The sequence below is a fragment of the Sturnira hondurensis genome, unplaced genomic scaffold, assembly GCF_014824575.4.
Source record: "Sturnira hondurensis isolate 20B ecotype Veracruz unplaced genomic scaffold, ASM1482457v3 Scaffold0017254, whole genome shotgun sequence".
NCBI classification, from domain to species: Eukaryota; Metazoa; Chordata; class Mammalia; order Chiroptera; family Phyllostomidae; genus Sturnira; species Sturnira hondurensis.
The window spans coordinates 1564548-1588595 of record NW_028089885.1 but is presented as its reverse complement, the minus strand read 5'-3'; the positions used below and the strand labels follow the sequence as shown (position 1 = coordinate 1588595).

The 24048-nt window shown below is 38.3% G+C and overlaps 1 protein-coding gene across 1 annotated transcript in view; it reads left to right on the top strand.

Moving 5' to 3' along the window:
* The window catches only part of MAPK1 (mitogen-activated protein kinase 1), an 82273-nt gene that overhangs the window by 18445 nt on the left and 39780 nt on the right, over nt 1–24048 (top strand). Inside the window, exons 2-3 of the mRNA XM_037067474.1 lie at nt 21087–21269; nt 22997–23186. Coding sequence (XP_036923369.1) covers nt 21087–21269; nt 22997–23186 — 373 coding nt within the window. The remainder of the gene's footprint in view (nt 1–21086; nt 21270–22996; nt 23187–24048) is intronic.

Here is a 24048-nt window from a genome sequence, read left to right as displayed (position 1 = left end):
TTATGTAAAGTATATTCATGTTATTATACAACAGGCCTGTAGAACTTTTTAATTCTGTAATACTGAAACTCTGTCTCCCTTAAACTCTCCATTTTCCCTTCCTCTCACCCCCTGGCAGTAACCATTTTACTTTCTGCCTATGAATTTGACTACTCTGCGTACCTCATATCAAATAAGTGTGATGTCCTCAAGGTTTGTCCATATTGTTGCAAATATAGGAATTTCTTCTTTGCTATAAGTGGACATTTGAATTGCTTCTACCTCTTGGTTATTTTAAATAATGTTGTTAGAAACATAGATGTACAAATATCTCTTTAAGACCCTGCTTTCTTTTTTTTTTTTTTAAGGATTTTATTTAGTTATTTTAGAGTGGGGGAGGGAGGGAGAAAGAGAGGGAAAGAACATCAGCATGCAATTGCCTCTCATGTGCCCCTTGTTGGGAACCTGACCTGCAACCCAGACATGTGCCCTGGCTGGAAATTGAACCGGCAACCCTTAGGTTTGCAGGCTGGCGCTCAATCCACTGAACCACACCAGCCAGGTTCCTGCTTTCATTATTTTCAGGTAGATACCCAGAATCAGAATTGCCAGATCATGTGGTAATTCTATGTTTAATTTTTTTGAAGAAACACTATACTGTTGCTTTTTTTTTTAAAGCAGCTGCACCATTTTACATTCCCAACAAGGGTTCCAGTTTTTCCATATCTGTTTGTGCGTGTAGAAAGAATTCTTCTGCATTCTTTTCTTCTTTATATTTCCACACGCATTTTACTATTTTAAGTTATCAAGATTTACTTTTCAGAGTCATTGTTTACTGTTTGGCATTGACTCATAAAATCAATTTAGAAAATAATCATCTTATTTTTAATTTTTTTAGCATGGACTATGTGTGTGTTGTCTTCTAGTTTTCTTCTCAGTTCTTTCTTTTCCTCCCGGTTACTTAACTTTGTTATCCTTCCCTATTCTGAGCCTCTCAGGTGTTTAACTCTGATTGGTAGGCACAGTGCTCTTTCATTCTTGTCAGTGATGTCCTTTGTTTTTGTTTTATTTCAAATTCAGAAAATATTATTTGTAGAGAGGAGGAGGGAGGGAGAAAGAGTAGTAGAGAACCATCAATGTGTGGTTGTCTCTTGAGTACCCCTACCACGGACCCAATCTACAACCCAGGAGTATACCCTGGGTGGGAATCCAACCACTGACCCTTTGGTTCACAGGCCTGTGCTCAATCCACTGAGCCACCCCAACCAGGGCTTCTTAGTGATTTCTGAATAGTTAATCTTAACTCTTCCTGTGGACCTCTATCATTGTACATTAATTCTTTTTTTTATGTTTTCCTGTTCTGATGGTTTCTGTTTAACTGCCTGATTTCTGTCACTATTTCATTATAAGTTATCTTATCATTTACATTCTGCTTGGCTTATTCTTTTTTTATTCCATTTTTACTATTCACAGATGTCTTTTTTGTTTTAAATCCTTTTGTAATATGTTATGGCCCTACAATGTATGTTCTCGCCAGCATTGCCTTTACATAGAACACTTTAAATGTTGTTAGTGAGCTCTCTCCTGTCTTTATCTCCATTCTTACAGGCTTGACTCTGTGTGCTAAGCCTGCTTTTTCTCGTGGGCCTTAGTTACCACTCCCAGCTCCTGGGTTGCCCTTTAAAATTTGCTTGCTGTGTCCCTTCAGTTGAGTTTATCTTTGTTCTTTGTTTGTAACATGTTTCTTTATTTTGTTGGGTTTTGAAAGGGGAGGCATTCTGTATCATTTCTCACTTAAAGCTTCCCAAACTTCTGTTGAATAAGACTTTCTGGGCACATTCTTGTATAATGGAAAGAACACAGATTTCAGAGAAAAGAGTTGATCCGAGCCCTCTCAGTGAGTGGCTTTGGCTAAATCAGACTCTGTGGCAGGACATGAACTCTTTTAAAGTTTTATATAGTTTTGGTATTCTTAAAAGTTAGCATAATTACTATATGTAATAAAAATATAAGGAACATTAAAATAATGCATTTACAGTGGTCAATAGAAAATTGATTAAAAATTTTTTAATGATTCGATGATTACTTTTAAATGATAAAGTAAAACATGAGATTGTCGGGGCTGAGGCCCTGGTAAAATTATTTTCTTCCAGGTAGCAATGATACTGTTTGCATTTGTATTGGATTTATGTGAGTTTACACATACTTATTCTTCCAAATAACCCTGTATATGAGAGATAGTCTTTCCATTTTACAGAGGAAGATCCTGAGGTTCAGTAAGATTAAGAGAATTGCCCACAGTTATAAGCACACAGTTGTGATAATATGTAAGAACTTGAATTCAGATTTCAAGGACTTTGAGGATTAGAACTTTGTTTCTTGACCCAAAATAAGTTTTAAGGTTATTTTTTTCATTATGTGTCACACTATCACTTTAGTAGGTTTTCTGGAGTGAGTAAAAGGCATGAGTTTCAGCACTTGTCCTGGAAATCATGTGATTCTGAATGTGCTTTTTACTGGTCAGTGTTGTGAGTTACCTGGGGGCAGCCACTGTCTCTAGCAGTACTTCTTTGTCTAGGTGTTTGATTGTATTTGGTAACAGGTCTATTTATTGCTCAAGGCTAAAAGTGAGGGAAAAAGAAAAGGAATTGATTTGAGATAAGATTTCCACAGTAACTTGAGCCAAAAAAATTTGAGTAATTTCACCAAAAGTCATCATTCTGCTGACCAATATCCCACGAAATTCTTGTAGATCTCTGAAGTCCTTTGGAGTCTCTTTGGAGACTCTTTGTGTACACTGTCAGATAACTGAAACACAGAAACTCAGGCCATGACCTGTGGGATGAATTGGGAAGTCACCAAGAATCAAGGCAGTGCCTCCATTGTGCTCTCTGGAGCAGCAGACCCAGTTTCTGTAGCTGTGTCTGTTTCATATTCCTGTGCAAATTAACTGTGGGTATGTGGCCCATCCTAGCATTCTCGGCCCTCCAAACATTCCTTTACTAACTTGGACCTTCGAGTGTCCTGCAGCCTCTGTGTCCCAGCTCTGTGTTCTCTGAGAAGAGAAGCTAGTTGGCTCAGCTCAGTCTTTGGGTGGGTGCTCACTGTGCTGGCTGTTAACTCATTGGCCATGGTCAGGAGCCGTAGTCTCAAGGGGCACAGACAAGGTGAAGGAGCAGATTTCTCTTGAGTAAATGTGATATAGGCTGGACAGGTACCCCCAAAAGGTGTCTGTCACAGAAAGTCACCTGGGGAACTTTGTAAAAAGAGTTCCAGGCTCTGTTCCCCAGAGGTTTTGTTCATTCTATCAGTATGGAATAGAAATTGGGTGCTCACACTTTTTTCTCCCTCCCCCCGACACTTCAAAAAAATAAAATTAATTTATTTTTAGAGAGAGGGGAGGGAGGGAGAAAGAGAGAGAAACATCAGTGTGTGGCTGCCTCTCATGTGCCTGCAACCCAGGCAAGTGCCCTGACTGGGAATCGAACCAGCAACCCTTTGGTATGCAGGCTGGCGTTTAGTCCACTAAGCCACACCAGCCAGGGCTGGGTGCTTACACATTTAAAAGTTCCCACAGTGATTCTGATGCCTGCTCAGATTTGTAAATCATTTTACTCCAATACATGTAAATAAATCAGTTTGTATCCACATAAGAAAATAATGGAAGGGTAAATAAGAAACTAATAAAATGCTTATGGGATAGGTATGGGTAATACAGGGGTGGGAGCAAGATACCTCTCTTTCAAAATATTTTTTTAGTCGTCTTAAAAATTTAAAGAAATGCTTTGGCCTAACAGAAAACAACATCCTCATTTAAAAATAATTGAAGATAACTGAGGTGTCATCCTGTTTCTGTTATTAATTTTTGGTATTACTTGTTCTAATGTAATTCATTTTTTTCTTATCAGCATAATTCTGTAGAAGTCAAAACTTGTAGGCCTGAGAAGAAGGGGATAGACTGCAAAGGGAAAGTGAAAACCTTGTGTTCTCTCTGTTCTGTAGGGAGGGCTCTTCTACCATAGACCTAAAACCATGGGATACATGCCCAGGATAAAGTGGGCTGTGAAGGTTTAGAACAATGATCCTCACTAGTTATACATTAGAATCACCTGGGGTCCTTGGGTGGCAGCTGGGGGGATCCCAGTGCCCACACTGTATCCTAGTCGGACTCAGTCAGTTTCTGGATGTGACTAGGCAATTTTTAAAAGCTTCACAGGTCATTCCAGTGTGTTGTAGCCAAGTACTTTAAGACTAGGCATATTTATCCTGTTTCTTCTCAGATATTCACTCACTAATTTAGGCAGGCATCCATGGATCTTGTCTAAAAAAATTATTCTGGTATTTGCTGAATGATAGTTTTTCTGTTTCCCTCATTTCTTCCATATTTACTAATTGCAGTGCTTTTGTAAGAGAGCTGCCCACTCTCCCTCATTTATTTATTCAGTTATTTATATCATTATGAACTTGGGGGTATTTGTTTTATTCTATAGGTATTTCAGTTCCTTAACAGTTAAGGAGTAGTTACATTTATACAATCCTAAAATTACATTTGGCCCTATGAAGGCAGCCATGAGGATGATGCAGTGCAGGCCCCCCTCGCCCCCGCCCCCCGTAAAATGAGTTTGACACCCCTGAAATAGAGCTAGGAAAATAGATGTGTGTATACCAACCCACACTTACACACAGATCTTTATTTTTGTATCTGTCTGTGTATATGTTAAAAAATGAGTTGATACTGATAATCTCTGATTCTAGTCCAACACCATGTGGTTTATTTTAGCCTTCCTTCCTCTTTTTTTTTTAAAGATTTTGTTTATTTTTAGAGAGAAGGGAATGGAGGGAAAAAGAGAGGGAGAGACACATGATGTGTGATAAATACTCCGATCCGTTGCCTCTCTCACACCCCCAACTGAGGACCTGGCAGGCAACCCAGGTATATGCCCTGACTGGGAATCCAACTGGCAACCTTTTGGTCTGCAGGCTGGCACTCATTCCACTGAGCCACACCAGCCAGGGCTAGCCTTCTTCTTATGTGTAATTCTTTCACCAGCCTGGCTGTCATCTTCCATTTGTTTATATATTTATTCAGTCCCATTATGTACATAAAGTAGTTTCAGAATTGCTAACCAAATATCCTGTGAGAAACAAATTTACCAACTGCATTACAGGATTTATCTGTAGTTCTTTGTGATTCTATCTAGCTTTACAGTATCCAGTTAAAATACCGTTTTATTTTAATTAATTAATTAATTGATTAATTTTTAGAGAGGGGAATGGAAGGAGAAAAACATCAATGTGTGGTTGCCTCTCATGTGCCTCACACTGGGGACCTGGCCTGTGACCCTCGGGTTCGCAGACCAGCACTCAATCCACTAAAGCCACACAAACCAGGACAAAATACTGTTTTCTAAAGTTACTTAGGCTGGTTATGTTACTCATTTGATATTAAGTTCATTTGTTAGTGTTTGTGTTGCATTTTATAGTCTTCCCACATCCTGGTTGGTTTTAATTCATTTAATTAAGGGGGTATGTGATACATTAATGTGAGCTATACATAAGGGATACTCAGAGAAGTATCGTTTGCTCGTCATCCCTACCACCTTGTTCCCATTCTACCCTTAACCCCTTCACTGCCTGCTCCCTGCAGGTAGCCAGTTTCTTTAGTTTCTGTCTTTTCTGTATTTGTCTTGTACGTGTAAGCAGATACATGCATATTTTCTTACTACCCCTATTGTTTGAAGGGGTAGTAAGAATAACAGTATAAATCTTGTATTTTGGAAATCACTCCATAGTGGTTCTTAGAGATTTTTCTCATTTATTTTTACAGCTGCATAGTACTCTATCATATGGATGTACCATAGCTTATTCAGCCTCCCTCCAATGTATGGGCATTTGAGTTTTTTCCAGTATTTTGCAATTACAGATAATCCTACGGTGAATAACCTTGTGCATATATATTTTCATGTTGGTGTTTTTCTTCAAAATAGATTCCTAGGGGTGGGATTGCTGGATCAAAAGATTAGATGCACAGATATGTAGTTTCGTTAGGTATTGCCAAATTACCCTCTAGAATGATTGTATAATATGCATTCCCACCAATATATGAGAGTTACTTGCATATGTTTTGAAACTTCACATGGATGTGAACAATTCTCAAATTTTGTTCTTTTCCTTGCTTACTTCCTCTTCTGTAATGATGGTTTGCAAAAGAAAAAACTTTCACTGAAGAAACTTTTTAATGGGAAGAAGTAAAAATAGTTTTTCAGAGCTGACTGGAGATTTTCTTCCTGGCATTTTAGAGTTATAATTATATGTTACATCTTTCTACTTCACCTAGTTTAGCATCTGTTATGTAATATCTCACCACCTGCTTAATTGTGCAGGCAGCTCCTCTGAGTTTAGATAATAATGTGTGCCTCAAGTTTAACCATTTTCCTCATGTTATTAGGGGCTCATTTTCCACAAGTCTGAGACAGGTGTTTAGTATTTCTAACAAAGAAGCAGTCCATAAGAGACCAATTTCTTGACTACTTTACGTTTCACTAATGAGGACATTCATCTGAGCCTCTCCCCCTTGACCTGTTTGCATATAGTTTCAAAGGTGTGCTATGAAGTAGATCATCCTCTTTTCAGACTGTAGCCCCCTACCCTCCTGCCCTTTCTCCCCTGCACCTCCTGACTGAAGACCTCACCTTTATGGTTTTCCCAGTGTACTGATCCTGTCTGTTCTGGATTCTGTCTAAAGACCTCTCCTGTGACCCGATTCTCACTTTCTCTTGATCTCTCCATTCCTGTTCTGTAAGAACCCAACTTTATTCTGTCTAATGTTGCTCACAGCCTGAAGATACATGCCAAAGAAAATTACTTAATTGTCATGATTGGCATCACTAAAAATACGTGGATACTAATTTCCATTGGTGTTCAACATGATCTTTGTTACTTGTCCTCATTCAGGTCCCTTTCTTACCTCCCTTGTGTATGGTTTGCCTTTACATCTTCTGCCTTCAAATCTGCTTCCCTATACCTCCTTGACAGCACATATTTGCCTCTAGTTTCAGGGGAGACAGATTTTGGCTAATCTTGAGGAAGATCTACATAACCTTGTGAAGCACTACATTTTCTGTATCATGACCATTATGATTTTTTTTCGTCATCACACTGCTTTCTTCAACTTCTTTTTCAGCTGTCCTATCAGAATCTGGCTCAATTATGAGCTTGACCTGGGTTCATCACCACCAAGAGAGCATGGCCAGTGAAGGTCCATTGGTCCTTGTTTGGTATAGCAGCTGAGAACATGGGTTTTGGAGGTCAGCACACCTGGGGTTTGAATCCTAGTTCTGTTAACTACTAGTTACATGGTCATAGACAAGTTAATTGATTCCTCCCCTCTGGTTCATAGGGTTCTGGTGAAGACAATATATAAGGATTTTTGTAAAGCTCTGTGCTGAGTTCTCAGTAAACTGTATCCTTGTGATTAATGAGGTCCTTTCTCATTTCTTACTCGACTTCAGTTCCAGAGGCCCATGGAGCTCTGTCTGTGCTGCTACCCTTGAATACTTGGCAGCAGTGGAGACTTGATGCCCTTAATCTTTGTTGATTATCTCTAGCTGTTATCATAGCTCACTATTAGCAAGCCTGACCTGGACCTTTCCAAAATTCTTTCCCAGCGAAGGTGAGAGGGAATAACTGGAGAGAAAGGAAATGTAGCAGAATGATCAAAAAGTGATTAACCCATCTTCCATCAAGGTCTCTCATGACAAGTTCAGAGCACAGTTGAATTACAGAGGTCACTTCTAAGTGAACTGCTTTGGATTCGAGAATATCCATGGCAGAAAGTACTAACTCTGACTTTGTGCTACCCTAGCATGCTTCAGATGAAATAGGCTGTCGTGGTTGTGGGGTTTTTTGTTTTGTTTTGTTTTGTTTATATCTTTTTTTTTTAATTTAATTAATTATTTTTCAAGTACAGTTTTCTGTCTAAGGTTGTGGGTTTTTAGGATAGTGGTACTCACAGTGTTAGATCCTGATAAGGAATCTTAGATCTAGCACAATAGACTGACTTTTCCTATTCGTAAGGAGAGAAATGTTAAGTTTTTTTGTACTTGAAAAATAATAATTTGTGTACTTCAGTCCAACAAAAACTTTGTGGAACTTTTACTGAATTACTCCAAGTCTTCATTTTTCTATGTTTACATCTATGCATACATATTCAAACACATAACTAGGTGTGAGGGTTTTTCCCCATTCTCTTGTGTAAATATTACATTCTGTTTGTTTGTTTTATTTTGTACTTCCAATGTTTGGAAGAAGACTGACACAGAGTAACAAAGCCTCCTCTTTGTAAGTTGGCCAACACTATCCTAGCAGACATGTAGGGTAGAGCCAAGTTTGGACTGAAACTCAGACCTCCTGATTTGTGGTCTGATGTTACTTCCTTTTTAGGGTATCATGTGATAAATGTAATTAATAATAATAATAAATTAATGACAATGGCTATACCACTTTTTTTGGAAGGCCTAATGTCTTTCAGTCTTTTTTTTTTTTAATTTAATTTTATTTTATTTATTTATCTTTAGAGGGGAAGGGAAGGAGAGAGGGAGAGAAATATCAATGTATGGTTGCCTCTGCCAAGGACACACAATGTATCTTGTGGCCCCTGCCAGGAACTGGCCTGCAACCCAGGCATGTGCCCTGACTGGGAACCGAACCGCGATCCTCTGGTTCGCAGGCCCGTGCTCAATCCACTGAACTACACCAGCCAGGGCTGTCTTTCAGTCTTTACATCTGCTGTTTCTGTACTCTTCACAACCCTTGAGCTTTTCTTTTTCCCTCCCTTTCTCTCTCTCTCTCTCTCTCTCTTTTTTTGCTTCCTCCCATTGTTGAGCCAAGCAAATGGTTGCTCAGAGATGTTAGATAACTCAGCGGTGTCTCAGCTAGTAAGGGATGAGGGCCAGAGCTGCAAATCATCTGACTGCTTGGCCCTGTTTTATTACCGAAGAGATTAAAGAATGCTTATGTAGATAAACTTGTTCAAGCTCTGAGGTGTCTGCACCTTTTCTAGAGATTTTACATGCGTTAATGATACCAGATTTTAAGTTATGACATTTATAGTTCATTGGAGCATTGATTCTTTTTTTTTTTTTAGGATTTTATTTATTTATCTTAGAGGGGAAGGGAAGATGAGAGAGAGAGAGAGAGAGAGAGAAATACCAATGTATGGTTGCCTCTCATTCGTCCCCTGCCGGGAACTGGCCTGCAACCCAGGCATGTGCCCTGACTGGGAATCGAACCACGATCGTGTGGTTCGCAGGCCTGTGCTCAACCCACTGAGCTACACCAGCCAGGGCGCATTGATTCTTAAATACTTTAAAATTATGATGGTTTTAGAGCTAAAATTACTTTAGACTAGTTTTTATTTGCTCGCATAATTTTTTGCACCCTCCTAAAAAGCCTTTGCACTGGCTTTCTTGGTTAGTAAATGACAAGAGAATCAAACTCAAGTAAGGAATGTATTTTCTTTTAAAGCAGTCATCTGTATTATCTACCTACTTATTTTTGGAACATTAATTTGGATCAGTCTAACTTACTTAGCATCTGAAGACAAGTTAATTTTTATCTGTAAAACAAAGTACTGTAGTTTTGTGTTCAGATAATTAAAGTTCACCCAAATGGGTAGCTGAGAGAACAGCTTAATAGCTTTCTCTAAAAATAACCCATTCACAGTTGATAGGTGGCATTTTAGTTGCTTAACACTGGGTACGGTATGTGGTGCTTGTGCACATTTACTTTATTTAGACAGACTTTATTTTCCACAAATATTATTGAGTCTTGGCTGTGAAATGACTAGAATGAGAGGAGGAAGGGGGATGGGGGCTAGGGGGAAATATGAACATACCAAAATTTTTATATTCATATCGAAGTCTTAGAAAATGACTATGGAAGGCATTTATTCTAACAATACTGACATTGCTTGAAACTGACTTGGAACATTTCCCTTGCAATCGCCTTCAATATGAGCATACAGGGTAGGGCAAAAGTAGTTTTACAGTTGTTTGTATGGAGAATAATACAGTATTAAATAATACTGTATGAATCATAAAAGAAAATCAACCTTATAATTTTATAGCACAACTTAGTTTTTTAAAATTACCTTTTGAGGCATTATTATTTAATCCCTTTTTAAAGATTTTATCTATCTGTCTATCTATTTATTTATTTAGAGGGAAGGGAAGGGAAAGGAAGGGAAGGAGGGGGAGAGAGAGAAAGAGAGAAAGAGAAAGAGAAACATCGATGTGTGAGAGATACATCAATCAGCCTACAACCCATACATGTGCCCTGACCGGGAATTGAAACAATGACCTTTTGGTTCAACACTCAATCCACTGAGCCACACCAGCCAGGGCGAGGTATTGCTACATACAATAAAATAACACCTTTCTATGTGCGTAGTTCAATGCATCTTGGCAAACGTATATACTTGTGTAACTGCTCCCACAATGCAGATACAGAACATTAGATAATGCCAGAAAGTTCTCGTATCCCTTTGCATTCAGTCCTCACCTTAGGTAACCATGGATCAGCTGTCACTGTAGATCAGCTTCAACTTCTCTAGAATTTTATATAAATGGAATTAAAAAGTCTGTACTCTTTTTGTGTCTGGCTTCTTTCACTTACCATGGCAGTTTTTCAGAATCATCCTTGTTGTTACATACTTCATTAGTTGTTTTCCTTTTTGTTGCTGAGTACTCTTCATTGTATTGATGGCAAAAACTTTGTTTACCTTTCCCTTGTGGATGGATATTTGGGTTGTTCCAAGTTTGTGGCTATTATGAATAAAGCTCCTACAAACATATGCAAGTCTCTGTGGATAATGTATTTTCATTTCTTGAGTAGATACTTAGGAGTGGAATTCCAAGGTTGTGTGGTAAGTTTATGTATACCTTTTCAGACACTGCCAAACTTTTCCATGGCAGTCTGCTATTTTGCAGTTCCCACTGTGAAGTATGTGAATTCAAGCTTCTCTACATCCTGAGCAGTAAGTATGGTCAGTGTTTTTATTTTATGTATTCTTTAATGGGTATGTGATTTTAATTAGCATTTCCTTATGACTCACCAGTTCTCTTTTCATGTTTATTATCTCACAGAAGTGTCTGTAATCTTTGGCTTATTTTGAATATTGTGTTGTCTTATTTTGAAGGTTGTAGGAGTTCTTCATATACTCTAAATATGAGTCCTACTTATTGCATTTTTTCCCTCCAGTCTGCACAGCTCATTTTCAGCCTCGATGGCATTATCTGGCCCGTTCATCTGTTTCATTACAAGATCCCACTCAGTACCTTTCATTTTCAGCCTTACTAATTTCTCTGTCACTCTTGTATACTTCAGGGGGCTCTACTACACACCTCAAAAGTGTGTTTGTTTTTATTTCTTCAATTATTTTACTGAGAGTGGTCGTTCATAGTGCCCTTTGGCATAGGATGTTAAAGGTCCTGCAGTGGGCGGCATGGTTTCACACAGTAAACTGACCTGTTTGAACTGCCAGTTATGTGCTTGTTGCTTAGTCTAAGCCACTGCCATCTCTCACTATTGCAGTGCTTCAGATGGTTTCCTTTTTTCCGTTTTACTTTTTATAATTCATTCTTCATATCATAGCTGGAGAGATTATTTAAACATATAAACTGGAAGCACACTTAAGAGAAATCTTAAATTCTTAGTACAACTGCCAGGTTTCTGCCTGTTTCTTCAGCCTCATCCTGAGCCATTCTCCCTCTGCTTGATACACTTTGAAGTCCACAAAGACTCAGGCCTAACCCCTCCCTGCTTGATGGAATACCTGCCTTCTCTGCCATCCCTCAACCTGGCTAATTCCTGTCCATCCTTCAGGTCTCTGTTTTGAATGATACTCCTTAAAGAGGAAAAGCCTTCCCTAAGTCCCTAATTAAAACAAGTTCTCTAGTTATCCATGATGACATTAATTACATAATATGCATTGTTTTTTAGTATCTACTGTAATTTATGTATTTGTAAAGAAACATATTTCTTTATATTTTTCCCGTGCTACATAAAGGTTTCTATTTTTATACTGTTTATAGCATGCAATACAATGTAGATGATTAATACTTGATCAATAAAATTGATTTTAACATTTAAGTGTTTTAAAAGTCATTCAGTATGCCTCCTTGAAGATCCCAAACTGACATTTCTTTCTCTTGAATACAAACTTCTGTACTAGTTTTCTGTTTGCCATTTCCACTGAATCTGTAAACTGACTAATAACAAAAGTTCTTTTTTTAAAATTGATTATGCTGTTACAGTTGTCCTGATTTTTCCTCCTTAGCCCCCTTCTATCCAGCATCCCTGACTCCCTCAGACAATCCCTCCCCCACACTGTTCATGTGCATGGATCATGCATATAAGTTCTTTGGCAATTCCATTTCCTGTACTGATGTTGGAAGCACAGGGCCTTCATTTCTTCCATCTGAGTCATCCACAAATATCCTTAGATCACTAAATTGGGAAGTTCAAGACTGTCCTTGTCCCCAGCCCCCCATCTTCATTTGTACCTCCCAAAGCCAGGCTTGCCCCTAATGTTTGCAAGTCCTGGATCAAGACTACACTGGAGCTCCACAAATCAAACTAAGAAACATTAAATATATATTCTCCCTTCCTACTGTGACCATTATACCTTAAAGACTAAGAAGGTCAAGTTCAAATAGAAAATTTTGGCCTATTTAGTTTGTTGCCAGCAGTTGAAGAAGAGTAAAGCCTCTAGCATACCCTTTTCTCCTCCCAGCCCCAGTGATCCCTGTCATGAGCTTGAACTTGTGTACGTACACCTGGCCTGATATTGCAGGTGCAGTACACACCCTGCAAGTACTGCCTCTACTGCACACACTGGAGGAGCATTCTGCTCTCAGCAGAGCCATTGTGCAGGAGACACAGTGTTGGAAGCAGACTCAGGAGATGGGGGTTCTGGAGCTCCTGGTTGTCATCTTCCCTGGACCCCCATAAACCTTATGAGAAGGAGAGCCTGTTGTTCCCATAACATTCTGCTCATTTTCTTTCCTTCCTTTTTTTATCCTCACTGGAGAATATATTTGCTGATTTTTAGAGAAAGGGGAAGGAGGGGTAGAGAGAGGGAAAAACATCAGTCAGTTGCACAGCTCCCATATGCACCATGACCAGGGATTTAACCCACAAGCTTTTGGTGTGGGGGATGTCACTCCAGCCAACTGAGCCACCTGGCTAGGGCTGTTCTGCTCATTTTCCTCTCCACGTGTTAGCTCTTGCCTTTCTTGGTAGCCTTGCTCCTCTTTTGAAATCCTGCTTATCCTTCAGGATGTGATTTCTATAGACTTCATCATTTAATCCTATCCTTAAAACCCTTATTTGGACTTAATCTACCCAGCTACTCTGTTTCAGATGTGCTTTACTATGATAAAGGCAGTTTCTGAAGAGTGGGATCATTATTTGTTTTTGCCACCAGTCCTAACATGAAGTCTCACAAATGGGAAGTGCTTGACAAACGAGGTTTGAGTCTACCACAACTCTGGCATCACTCTGATGCTGTTGTGGTAACCCTATCAAAACAGGAAATGAAGTTAATTTAGCATGACTTGTTCATCATTGACTCATTCTGGTTCCTCTTTCTTCATAAGTGATCACAAAACATCTGTTAAATAATCTATCCCAGAATTTTGTGGGCTTCTAAGAACTTCTACATTTACTGGTCAAATACATTTCTGGAATTAGTCTGTTCCCAACCACCCAGGCCCAGGAATAAACCACGCATCCAAGGAACCCTGGTTCCTTTTTTTAAACTGCTCTCTGAAAAAGTAATAGAAATACTTTAAATACGTGCAATCTCTTTTATCCGTATACTGTTTAATATGTTTGACATACATTCCCATGAAACTGTTGACATAGTCAAGATAATGAACATACTCATCACCTTTGAAAGTTATGTAGTTTCCATTTATGTAGTCTCTCCCTCCCAGGCAACCCTACTGATTGGCTTTTTGTCTCCATAGATTAGTTTGCATTTTATATGAATGGAAGTACTTTGCTTTTGGTCTGGCTTCACTCAGTGTAATTATTTTAGGGTTCATCTGTGCTGTTTTTATTAATAGTTCATTCTGTTTTGTTGACAAGTAGTAGGAATCTTTTGAAAATTCAGTATACTCTCCTTGACTCCATCCCATTCCCCACAATTTATGGGTCTCAGTATAGAATTCACCTTGGGCTTGAGGCTGCGTGTGTGTAAGGGTGATCTCAATAGCTTAAGCTCATCAAGGGCAGAGTATTGTTTATAACCTTTCTATCCTGTCAGAATAGTCCTCAGTACATAGAAGATACTAACCCAAATCTGGGTAAAAGCTTGCCCCTTTATTCATGTGTGTGTATGTGTTTGTTTTAAGTAATATACCCAGATTCACTTTGAAAGATTATTCTCTTAGTTAGGAATGACATTAAGATATTTTGTGCCGTTACCCAGTAAATCTTTATTTTTTCTAATATTTTTATATCAGTCAGGAACTCTAAAATGATTGTGTTTTCTCCTTTAATGGGTATCCCAGTAGTTCACTAGTATTCATTTTCCTGTTTCCTTTTCTAATTAAAAAAGTTTCAATATGTCTTAAACACATTCACATGGCTCCTTAATCCAAGACAATGTGGCCCTAACTGGTGTGGCTCAGTGGGTTGGACGTCGTCCCACAATCCAAAAGGTTGTGATTCAGTTCCAGGTCCCCAGTTGGGAGGCGTGCAAGCAGCCAACTGATCAGTGTTTCTGTCTTCCTCCCTCCCTTCTCCTCTCTCCAAAAATAAGTAAATAAGATATATATTTTTTAAAAAAGCAATGTGAAGAGGAATACAATGAAATGTTTTCTTCCCCTCTCTGTCCCACTCCAGTCTAGGCTATTGTCCCTCCCTCCACCACCATTCATACTGCTTCCTTTTGTAACTTTCTAGACTTCCTAATACAAACACAAGCAAATGTTAGTATATATTTTATTTTTATTTTGTATTAGAAGAAAAATAGAATAGTATCTACTGTTAAACCTTGCTTTTTTTCCCTTTGGATAGATCTTGAAGGGCTTTTCACAGCATTCCTTTTTTCAACTGTGTAGTACTCCACTATATGGATACCCACTTCCTTTTGATAGACATCTTTCTAAATTAAATGTTTTGTTTTGAGATAATTGTAGAGTCACATGCAGTTGTGAGAAATAATACAGAGGTACTTCAGTTTCCCCCATAGGTAAAAAAAGAAAAACATCTTGCATAATTATACTGTAATGCCATAGCTGGGAGATTAACACTGATAAGTTTTACAGAGCTCATTCATGTGTCACTGGTTTCATAAGCACTCATTTGATGTGTGTGTAGTTGTGTGCAGTTTTATCACATATGTAAGTTCATGAAACCACTACCATTCCTGTCTGACCTCTATTGAAATGTTTAGTTTCTCCCTTTTTAAAACTTTTTAAGTTTTTTGGTGTGAAAAAAAAGACATTATGTGAAATTTACCATTTTAACCATTTAAGAGTATATAGTTGAGTAGTTCTCAGTATATTCACATAATTGTGCAACGGATTTGTAGAACGTTACCATCTTTTTTCAATATATTTTATTGATTATGCCATTACAGTTGTCCCATTCCCCCCTTCATTCCCCTCTGCCTTGCACACCCCTCCCACCCACATTCCCCCCTTTTAGTTCATGTCCATGTGTCATAAGAACTTTACCATCTTGAGAGACTAAAACTGTACCCTTGAACACTGTCTCCTCATTTTCCCATCCTCTCAGTCCTTGGTAACTACCATTCTACTTTCTGATTCTATGAGTTTGACAGCTTCAGATGCCATATGAATGGGCTCATGTAATATTTTCTTTTTGAGACTGGTTTATTTCACTTACTATGTCCTCAGATTCATCTATGTTGTAGCATGTGATAGAATTTCCTTCTTTTTTAGGGCTGAGTAATACTCTGGTGTGTGTATGTACCACATTTTCTTCTTTTATCTATCCATCAATGGGCATTTGACTTGCTTCACTTCTTGACTTTTGTGAATAATGTAGAGAACATCAGTGCGCTAATGTCCTTCGAAATCCTGTTTTGAATTCTTTGGGGTATATACCCATTAAGTGGGGTTACTGGATTGTATAAATTTAGGTTTAATTTTTTGAGGAACTTCCATATTGTTTTTCATAGTGGCTGGACCATTTTACATTACCAACAGTGCACAAGGATTCCAGCTTCTTCCACATCCTAACACTTTTTTTTTTAAGTGGCAGTCCTCATGGGTGTGCAGTGATTGCTTGTTGTGCTTCTAGTTTGTGTTTCTATAATTAATGATGTTAAGCAACTTTTTATATGCTTGTTGGCCATTTGTGTGTCGTCTTTGGAGGTATATCTATTTGACATATCTTGTTTTTAATGTTTCTTTTTAATTGAACCATTCTTGAGTTCCTAAGATAAACTGTTACTTAGACTTAATTGATTATTTTAATGTGTTATCAAAGTGTGTTTACTTATTTACTTTTTATGCTTGTAAATGAGATTGTTCTTTAGTTTTGATTTTTCTTTGTCATCAATTACTTATTCTTTATTTTTACATTTCTTTATTATAACTGACATACAATACTATATTAGTTTCGGATGTACAGTATATTGATTCAACACTTATATACCTTGCAAAGTGCTTATCATAATAAATTTAGTAACCATTTAGTGTCATCACCATACAGTTACTACAATATTACTGACTCTGTGACCTATGCTGTACATTTCTTGACTTATTTTATAAGTTTATTCTTTGTATCTATGAATTTGTTTCTGATTCATTTTGTTCATTTGTTTGTTTTGTTGTTTCCATAAAGTGAAATCATACAGTATTTGTTCTATTCTGTCCAGCTTATTTCACTTAATGCAGTACTTACTCTCTAGGACTATTCATGTTGTTGCCAATGGCAAGATTTCACTCTTTTTTATGGTTGAGTAAATTCCACTGTATATATGTATCACAACTTCATCCATCTATTGATGGACACCAAGGTTGCTTCTATATCTTGTCTATTGTAAACAGTGCTTTGCTACAGTGAACATAGAGGTGCATAAATCTTTTCAAAATACTGTTTTCATTATTTTTGGATAAATACCCAGATGTGTATAGTAGTTGTATTTTTAAGTTTTTAAAAATTTATTTTTAGCCCTGGCTGGTGTAGCTCAGTGGATTGAGCTTGAGCCTGCGAACCACACGATTGCAGTTCGATTCCCAGTCAGGGCACATGCCTGGGTTGCAGGCCAGTTCCCAGCGGGAGACTCACGAGAGGCAACCATACATTGATGTTTCTCTCCTTCTCTCCTTCCTTTCCTCTCTAAAGATAAATAAAATCTTTAAAAAAAGAAAAATAATTTATTTTTAGAGGGGGGGGGGAAGGAGAGAGAGAAACATCAGTCGGTTGCTTCTTGTACACATCCTGACGGGATCAAATCTGCAACCTAGGCATGTGCCCTGACCAGAATCAAACCAGCGGCCTTTTGTTTTGCAGTCAGGGCATATTTTTAATTTTTTGAAAAATCTCCATACTGTTCTTTCGAGTGGCTGCATTTAACTTACTGTCTCACCAACAGTGCATGAGGTTTCCCTTCATCCCCACAACCTTGCCAGTACTTATTTGTTGTCTTTTGGATAATATCCATTCTGACAGGTATGAGGTGGTATCTCATTGTGGTTTTGATTTATATTACTCTAATGATTAGTGATATTGAACATCTTTTCATGTGTCTGTTGGCCAATCTCTGTTTAGGTCCTTCACATATTTTTTTTTAATAGGATCTGTGTTTATTTGATGTTGAGTTGTATCAGTTCTTTATGGTTTTGGGGTGTTAACCCTAATCATATATATCATTTGCACATACCATATCCCATTCAATAAGTTGCCTTTTCATATTTTGGGTGGTTTTCTTCTGCTGTGCAAAAACTTTGCAGTTTGATGCAGTTTCATGAGTTTTTTGTTGCCTTTACCCAAGGAGATATATCTTTAAAAAGGTATTGTTAAGATCAATGTCAAAGAGTTTAGTGCCTTTTTTATCCTAGAGGTTTTATGGTTTCAGGTCTTATATATAAACCTTTAAACACATTTTGAGTTTATTTTTGTATATGTGGTGTAAGAAAGTGGTCCAGCAATTCCCCTCCCATTTGGCAGATACTCTAGGGTTAGTAACTGGATGTCCTTCTGGTATAGTCTAAGTGCCCTTTAAACCACCATTTATTCATTGTACATCAGGGCAGGCAAGTCTGTGCATAGGCCCTTTAGTGATTCCTCCCTACTGCAGGTCATTGCTTTGGGAATGTGGTTCCCCCGTGGTACCATGTCTCCATCTCTCCTGCCTGTTTCTGTATGGTCGGTTGGTCGGTCGGTCTGTCTGTCTGTCTGTCTCTCTCTCTCTCTCTCTCTGGTCCATTGTATAAAAGCTGTTCAGTCAGCCCTCATTTCTTCAGAGCTCATTGATCTGTCTCTAAGTGTAAATTTGATGTGTTTGTGGGAAGAGGTGAGTGCAGGGTCTTCCTATGCTGCCATTTTAGACTGAAAGTCTTTTTTTATTTACAATGATTATTCACATTACAGGGATGAGTTAGGAAACTCCTCATTCTCCTAACCTTGAACAGTTTATTTAACCTTGAATTTCTATTTTTGAAAAGAGCAAGTCCATCAGCTAAAAGAAAAATATGGTTATCTAAAATTAATCCACTCAAACACATTGTAGTCACAGATTGGATTAAGATCCCAAATTGCAACCATAGGTTGTTTATGGGACTCAAATTTAAAGCAAAAGCTGTGGCATGGCAATAGTTGGGAGATGGGAGATAAGCAGATCAAGTTCTCAGAGAAAAAAAAGAAAATGGGGTTGGTAACACCAGAGAGACTTTAAAACAAACACTGCATTGTCCTGACCAATGTGGCTCAGTCAGTTGGGCATTGTCCCACAGAGTGAAAGGTCACTGGTTTGATTCCTGGTCAGGGCACATGCCTGGGTTGCAGTTCTGTCTCCTGTTTGGGGCACAAAGAAAGGCAACAGATCGATGTTTCTCTCTCACTTTGGTGTTTCTCTCCCCTCTTTTCCCCTCTTTAAAACAGTATTAAGAGATACCAAATAATCTGTCGTAAAAGATACACCAATAAAATACATTTGCCAGGTATCAGAACAATAAAAATATAAAACAAAACTGAGAAATTTAAGGAGAAATGAGCAAATACAGAGTTGTTGGGGAATATAAATTCTTTGTGATCAGTTCTGCAGCAGATAGTGTGAACCAAAAAGTCAGCAGAAAGGAGTAGTAGAACAGACAAAAAAGACCCAGCTCCATAGATAGGGTCACACCTTCTTTTCAAGTGGGAACCAATGAGAATAATCTCATGCCTTCTTGCTAAAAACAGGTTTTTTATTTTACCACTGAGTGTTGATACAGTTGAAGGGGCCCACTGACCATAAACTCTCCCAGCAGCCCTTTAAGATTTCTTTCATTCATTCATTCATTCATTCATAGTGAGAGGGGAAGAGAGGGAGGAAACATCCATTTGAGAGAGAAACATCAGTCAGTTGCACGCCCCCAAACAGGGACCTGGTCCACAGCCCAGGCTTGTGCCCTGGTCAGAACCAAACTGGTAACCTTTCCATTTCTGGTACAATACCCAACCCACTGAGCCACACCAGTCAGGGCCACCTGAACAGTCTTGTTCTTGAAAGCAAATACATATATGGTCATGGTTGTGTCTGATTACCGTATCTCAGTAAAACCAAAATTTTATAGTGTTGAGTTTAAACCAATCTTTTACAACTATATTAACCAATGTTCTCTTCTGTTGAACTCATGCTCTATAATTTGGATTACCCAAAGAGAGTTTTAATTTCTAAAATTACTTATTCCCAATATTGAATAAGCTCGTTTATGTATCCTTTTGCCTGCCTACCTGCAAATCAGTGGTTTGGGTGTTTATTCAGCAAATCAAGGCAAAATAAGATTTGAGTAATGATTCTTGTATTTAAGGAAATACATTTTAAAGTATTGGGGTTATCTATGTGCGCTGTATTAATGTTATTGTGGGAGAGTGGAAGCTGAATAAGATGAGGGTTCTGCTATAGCATAGTTTGTGATGAAATACATCAAATAATTTTCAGGATAAGTAGACTGATAAATATCATTAAAGAAGCACAAACTAGAAGTAAACTTATTTCACTATTTTATACTTCTAGCGCTTACCCTGAGGAAACAAGAAGTAATGTCTTAATTGTCTGTAAGTGTAATTTCATTGCTTCCGTTAATGAACCAGATGTTGATATTTATTAATACAAAAAGCATTCAATAGAATACTGATCATAAAGATAGAAGTAATATTCAAGATTCAAATTTATCATAAAATTAAAGATATAGTATAATTATTGTTCCTGCTTTCATTTCTATTATATCAGACCTTAATGACAACTTGGAAGGAACTGGGCCTTTGTCAGGGCTGTGAAAGTATTTCTTGAAGAGTGCATTATAGGTTTTGTTATAAGACTACCCGGACATCTTGCTTAAATTTCTTCAGGGGGTTTGGGAGGAGAGAAAGAATGGTGTCATTTTGCAAGTAAGACAGTTGACATAAGCATTCAACGTGTGTCCTCTTGGGTCCACTTTTGTTAGGAATGGAGATATGATTGATGGTCATTTGAATGTTTCTCCTGAGTCAGGGGAATCTGATGCAACAGTAGAAAGTTGTTTTGGAGGCAGAAGAAATTATACTCTACCAGAATGCGGCTGTTGTTAAAAACAGTAGAAAAACGTTTTTGTGTGTGTGTGGCATAAGTCCGTGTTGCTAGGTTTATTAAAATGGGCACTCACAGTTATCAGGCCAGGCCCTCTGCTACATTGTTCCAGCTGCATATTCCTTAGCCCCAGGCCTCTTTGTGGATAATATACATGCTGCCTTCACAGTATTACGCAAGGATTTAACCAGATGCTAAACACTTAACACTTTGCCAGTTTGCATTCTTTCTACCAAGATAATTCTGAGGACTGTTTTTAATGCAATCTCTTCCTTTCTCCTTTTCCTTTTTTTAGCTCTGCTTATGACAATGTCAACAAAGTTCGAGTAGCTATCAAGAAAATCAGTCCTTTTGAGCACCAGACCTACTGCCAGAGAACCCTGAGGGAGATAAAAATCTTACTGCGCTTCAGACATGAGAACATCATTGGTATCAATGATATCATTCGGGCGCCAACCATTGAGCAAATGAAAGATGTGTATCCTTTGCAAACAGCGGGCTCCATTGCTTGGTCACCTTATTGACTAAATGTAATTTGAAATGTTATGGATTTACCAGAGTAAAGGAGAAGTATATAAAGCACATTTAAGGGGACATTGTAATGTGTTTGCCATTTATTGTCATACTCAACGTTATGTAAAATTTTTCTCTGATTCATTTTATCAGTTCTATTTTTAGTGTCTTTTTAATAAATCCAGTGTTCTTTCTTACCAGTTTCAGTAAAGATTTCCTTTAAATGTGGTAATGCCATTTCCAGTCATGCTTTCTCCAGATACGGCTTCAAGATACAGTTTGTTTTTATGGTGAAAAGGAAAAGAAAGAACCATAGACTAAGATGAGCAGGTTATAAGAAAGAGTACCTTGGATGTCACCTGATCAAATCCAGGCTGTTCTAATCTTAGACAAAGGCATCTTATGTTTAGATCTCAGCTCTCTCATCTTTAAAATTAAGGTACTAGCCCTCATGATCTTTAAGGTAACTCACCTCTAAATTATGTTACTAACTATGACCAGGGTTTAGAAATCTGGACTAAGCAGGTCCAGAGGATGCTGCCTGAGTAAAGACTACATTTGAAAGATAAAGATACTAAATAAACTGAAGAGGATCTGCCCGGGGGGAAAAAACTTACAGTTTTGGTTATTGCAGCATTCCTACCAGTTCACTTAATGTGCATTCAGCCTCTTCAGAGAGAGGTAGTTCACTATCTCTAGGCAGCCCTTTCCATTTTTAAATACATCTGTTACTAAGTTGTAGTGATATTTTAAGTGAAATGCCTCCTGACCCTGACCCTGCCCCTACCACATGTTGTCCTGCTTACCTTTTAAAAATCACATCTTGATTTAAGATAACAAGATTTCAGGTCAGTTTCAGTTAAATCCCATACTGTGTCTCATCTACCATGAATATAGAGGAGATACACAATAATATTTAACACAAATGAGTAAAAGAAATGAAAAAGCATTAGTAATGAAATATTATGGTGAAGTTAAAAGCTAAAGGCTTTTATAATTTAATATCTGTGAGAAAGAAATTAGCCATAGCTAAAATTCTAGATGCTTAGATAACGGCAAGAAAGCAAGAGGAGCAAAACTAGCATAAGATCCTTCTTGGCATGACTTCCTCATAATTATTTAAGATCTTAACATTAATTGAAAAGTCAAGTAGATAGACTGAGGGTTGAATTTAATAGCAATGTGCTTTAGGCCTGTATTTCCAAAAATTTTATGGTTGATTTTTAAAAAGATGATAACAAGAAGGGAGGAGGAGGTAAAAGAATAGTGACATTACAAGTTGTGGCAGGGCCAAAGAAAGGAGGGAGTGTGTGATACTTGCTGGTACCACCCTCACCCAGCTCTTTCCAGCAGCACCTTGGAGGGGCTTTTTGATGGTGGACAACTTGGGGAACAAAAAGGTTAGGGTTTCAAGATTGGCCAATGTTTTCATAACAGCCCGTTTCAGGTCTTAGTCTAGGCCAGTAATGGGTCATATCAAGCAGGTATAATGCCAGTTGGTCTCACAGAACCTAATAAGGAGTTAACTATTTCAGATTCTTTTCATAAAGAAATACCAAGTTTTCATAAGTTTCTCATTTCCCTCATGGTCCTCATGATGTGATAACCATTCGGGGAGGGGGTTCATTTGTTTTCAGTGCTTCACTAAGTGTGAACAGCTATTTGGTGTGCTTCCTTAACCTGTCCAAACAGATATATAGTACAGGACCTCATGGAAACAGATCTCTACAAGCTCTTGAAGACACAACACCTCAGCAACGACCATATCTGCTATTTTCTTTACCAGATCCTCAGAGGGCTGAAATATATTCATTCAGCAAACGTACTGCACCGTGACCTCAAACCTTCCAACCTGCTGCTCAACACCACCTGTGATCTCAAGGTCAGCCAGGTTATTTACTTTTAGGGTGATATGTATTGAAAAAAGTTTTACTGGGGCATATTTATATTTATTGTTACTCATTAAAGTTATACCAGAAATACATGAAAACATTTTTATGGCAAAAAAAAATGCAAGTAAAGAATACTAGTTCTCTTTTCCATCCTACTGCTTCCTCCTCTTCAGAAGTAACCACTATAACAAATTGCTGTATTTTCTTCCAGAGTTTTTTCTATGCTATTACATAATGTGTACTTTATACTTATATATAAAAATAGAATCATGCGCATTATATGTAAGTTAAAACAACCATCTGTTTCATTGGTGACCTTTTTCTTCGATGCATTTTAGAAAAAGAACACTCAGAAAACCTCAGTAATATAACACCCAAATAAGGCATTCCCAGTAAACAGGTAGAACTACGGAAGTCTTCGATAAGATGAAAGGATGTGCATGTGAGTTCAAAAAGACCTAGCTATACTCACCAGCTCCTGGGCTCCTTGCTTGTGGCAGTGAGGGTAGGCATGAACCTTTTGCCCAGGCAGCTGGTGTCAGACCTGAGTCCTGGCCATGTGCTTCAAGACCAGCAGCTGTGTGGTGGGTGTAGTGCCAGGCATGACAACGGGAGGGCTGTCAGCACAGGTGCTTGCTATTCAGCCAGGTGGAGTTAGGTGGGCCACAGGCCCTTCTTCCCATGACCTGCTGTTGGCCCACCAGGTGGCGCTGCTGCACGTGAGCTAAAGTAAGCTCTTCGTGCTAAAATTTCTTTCTTCACCTGCATACAGCACAGCTGCTAGCCATCACTGGTCTGCATGCTTCGCCCATGGTCTTCATGGACTGGACGTGTACCTTCCAGGAGCACAAG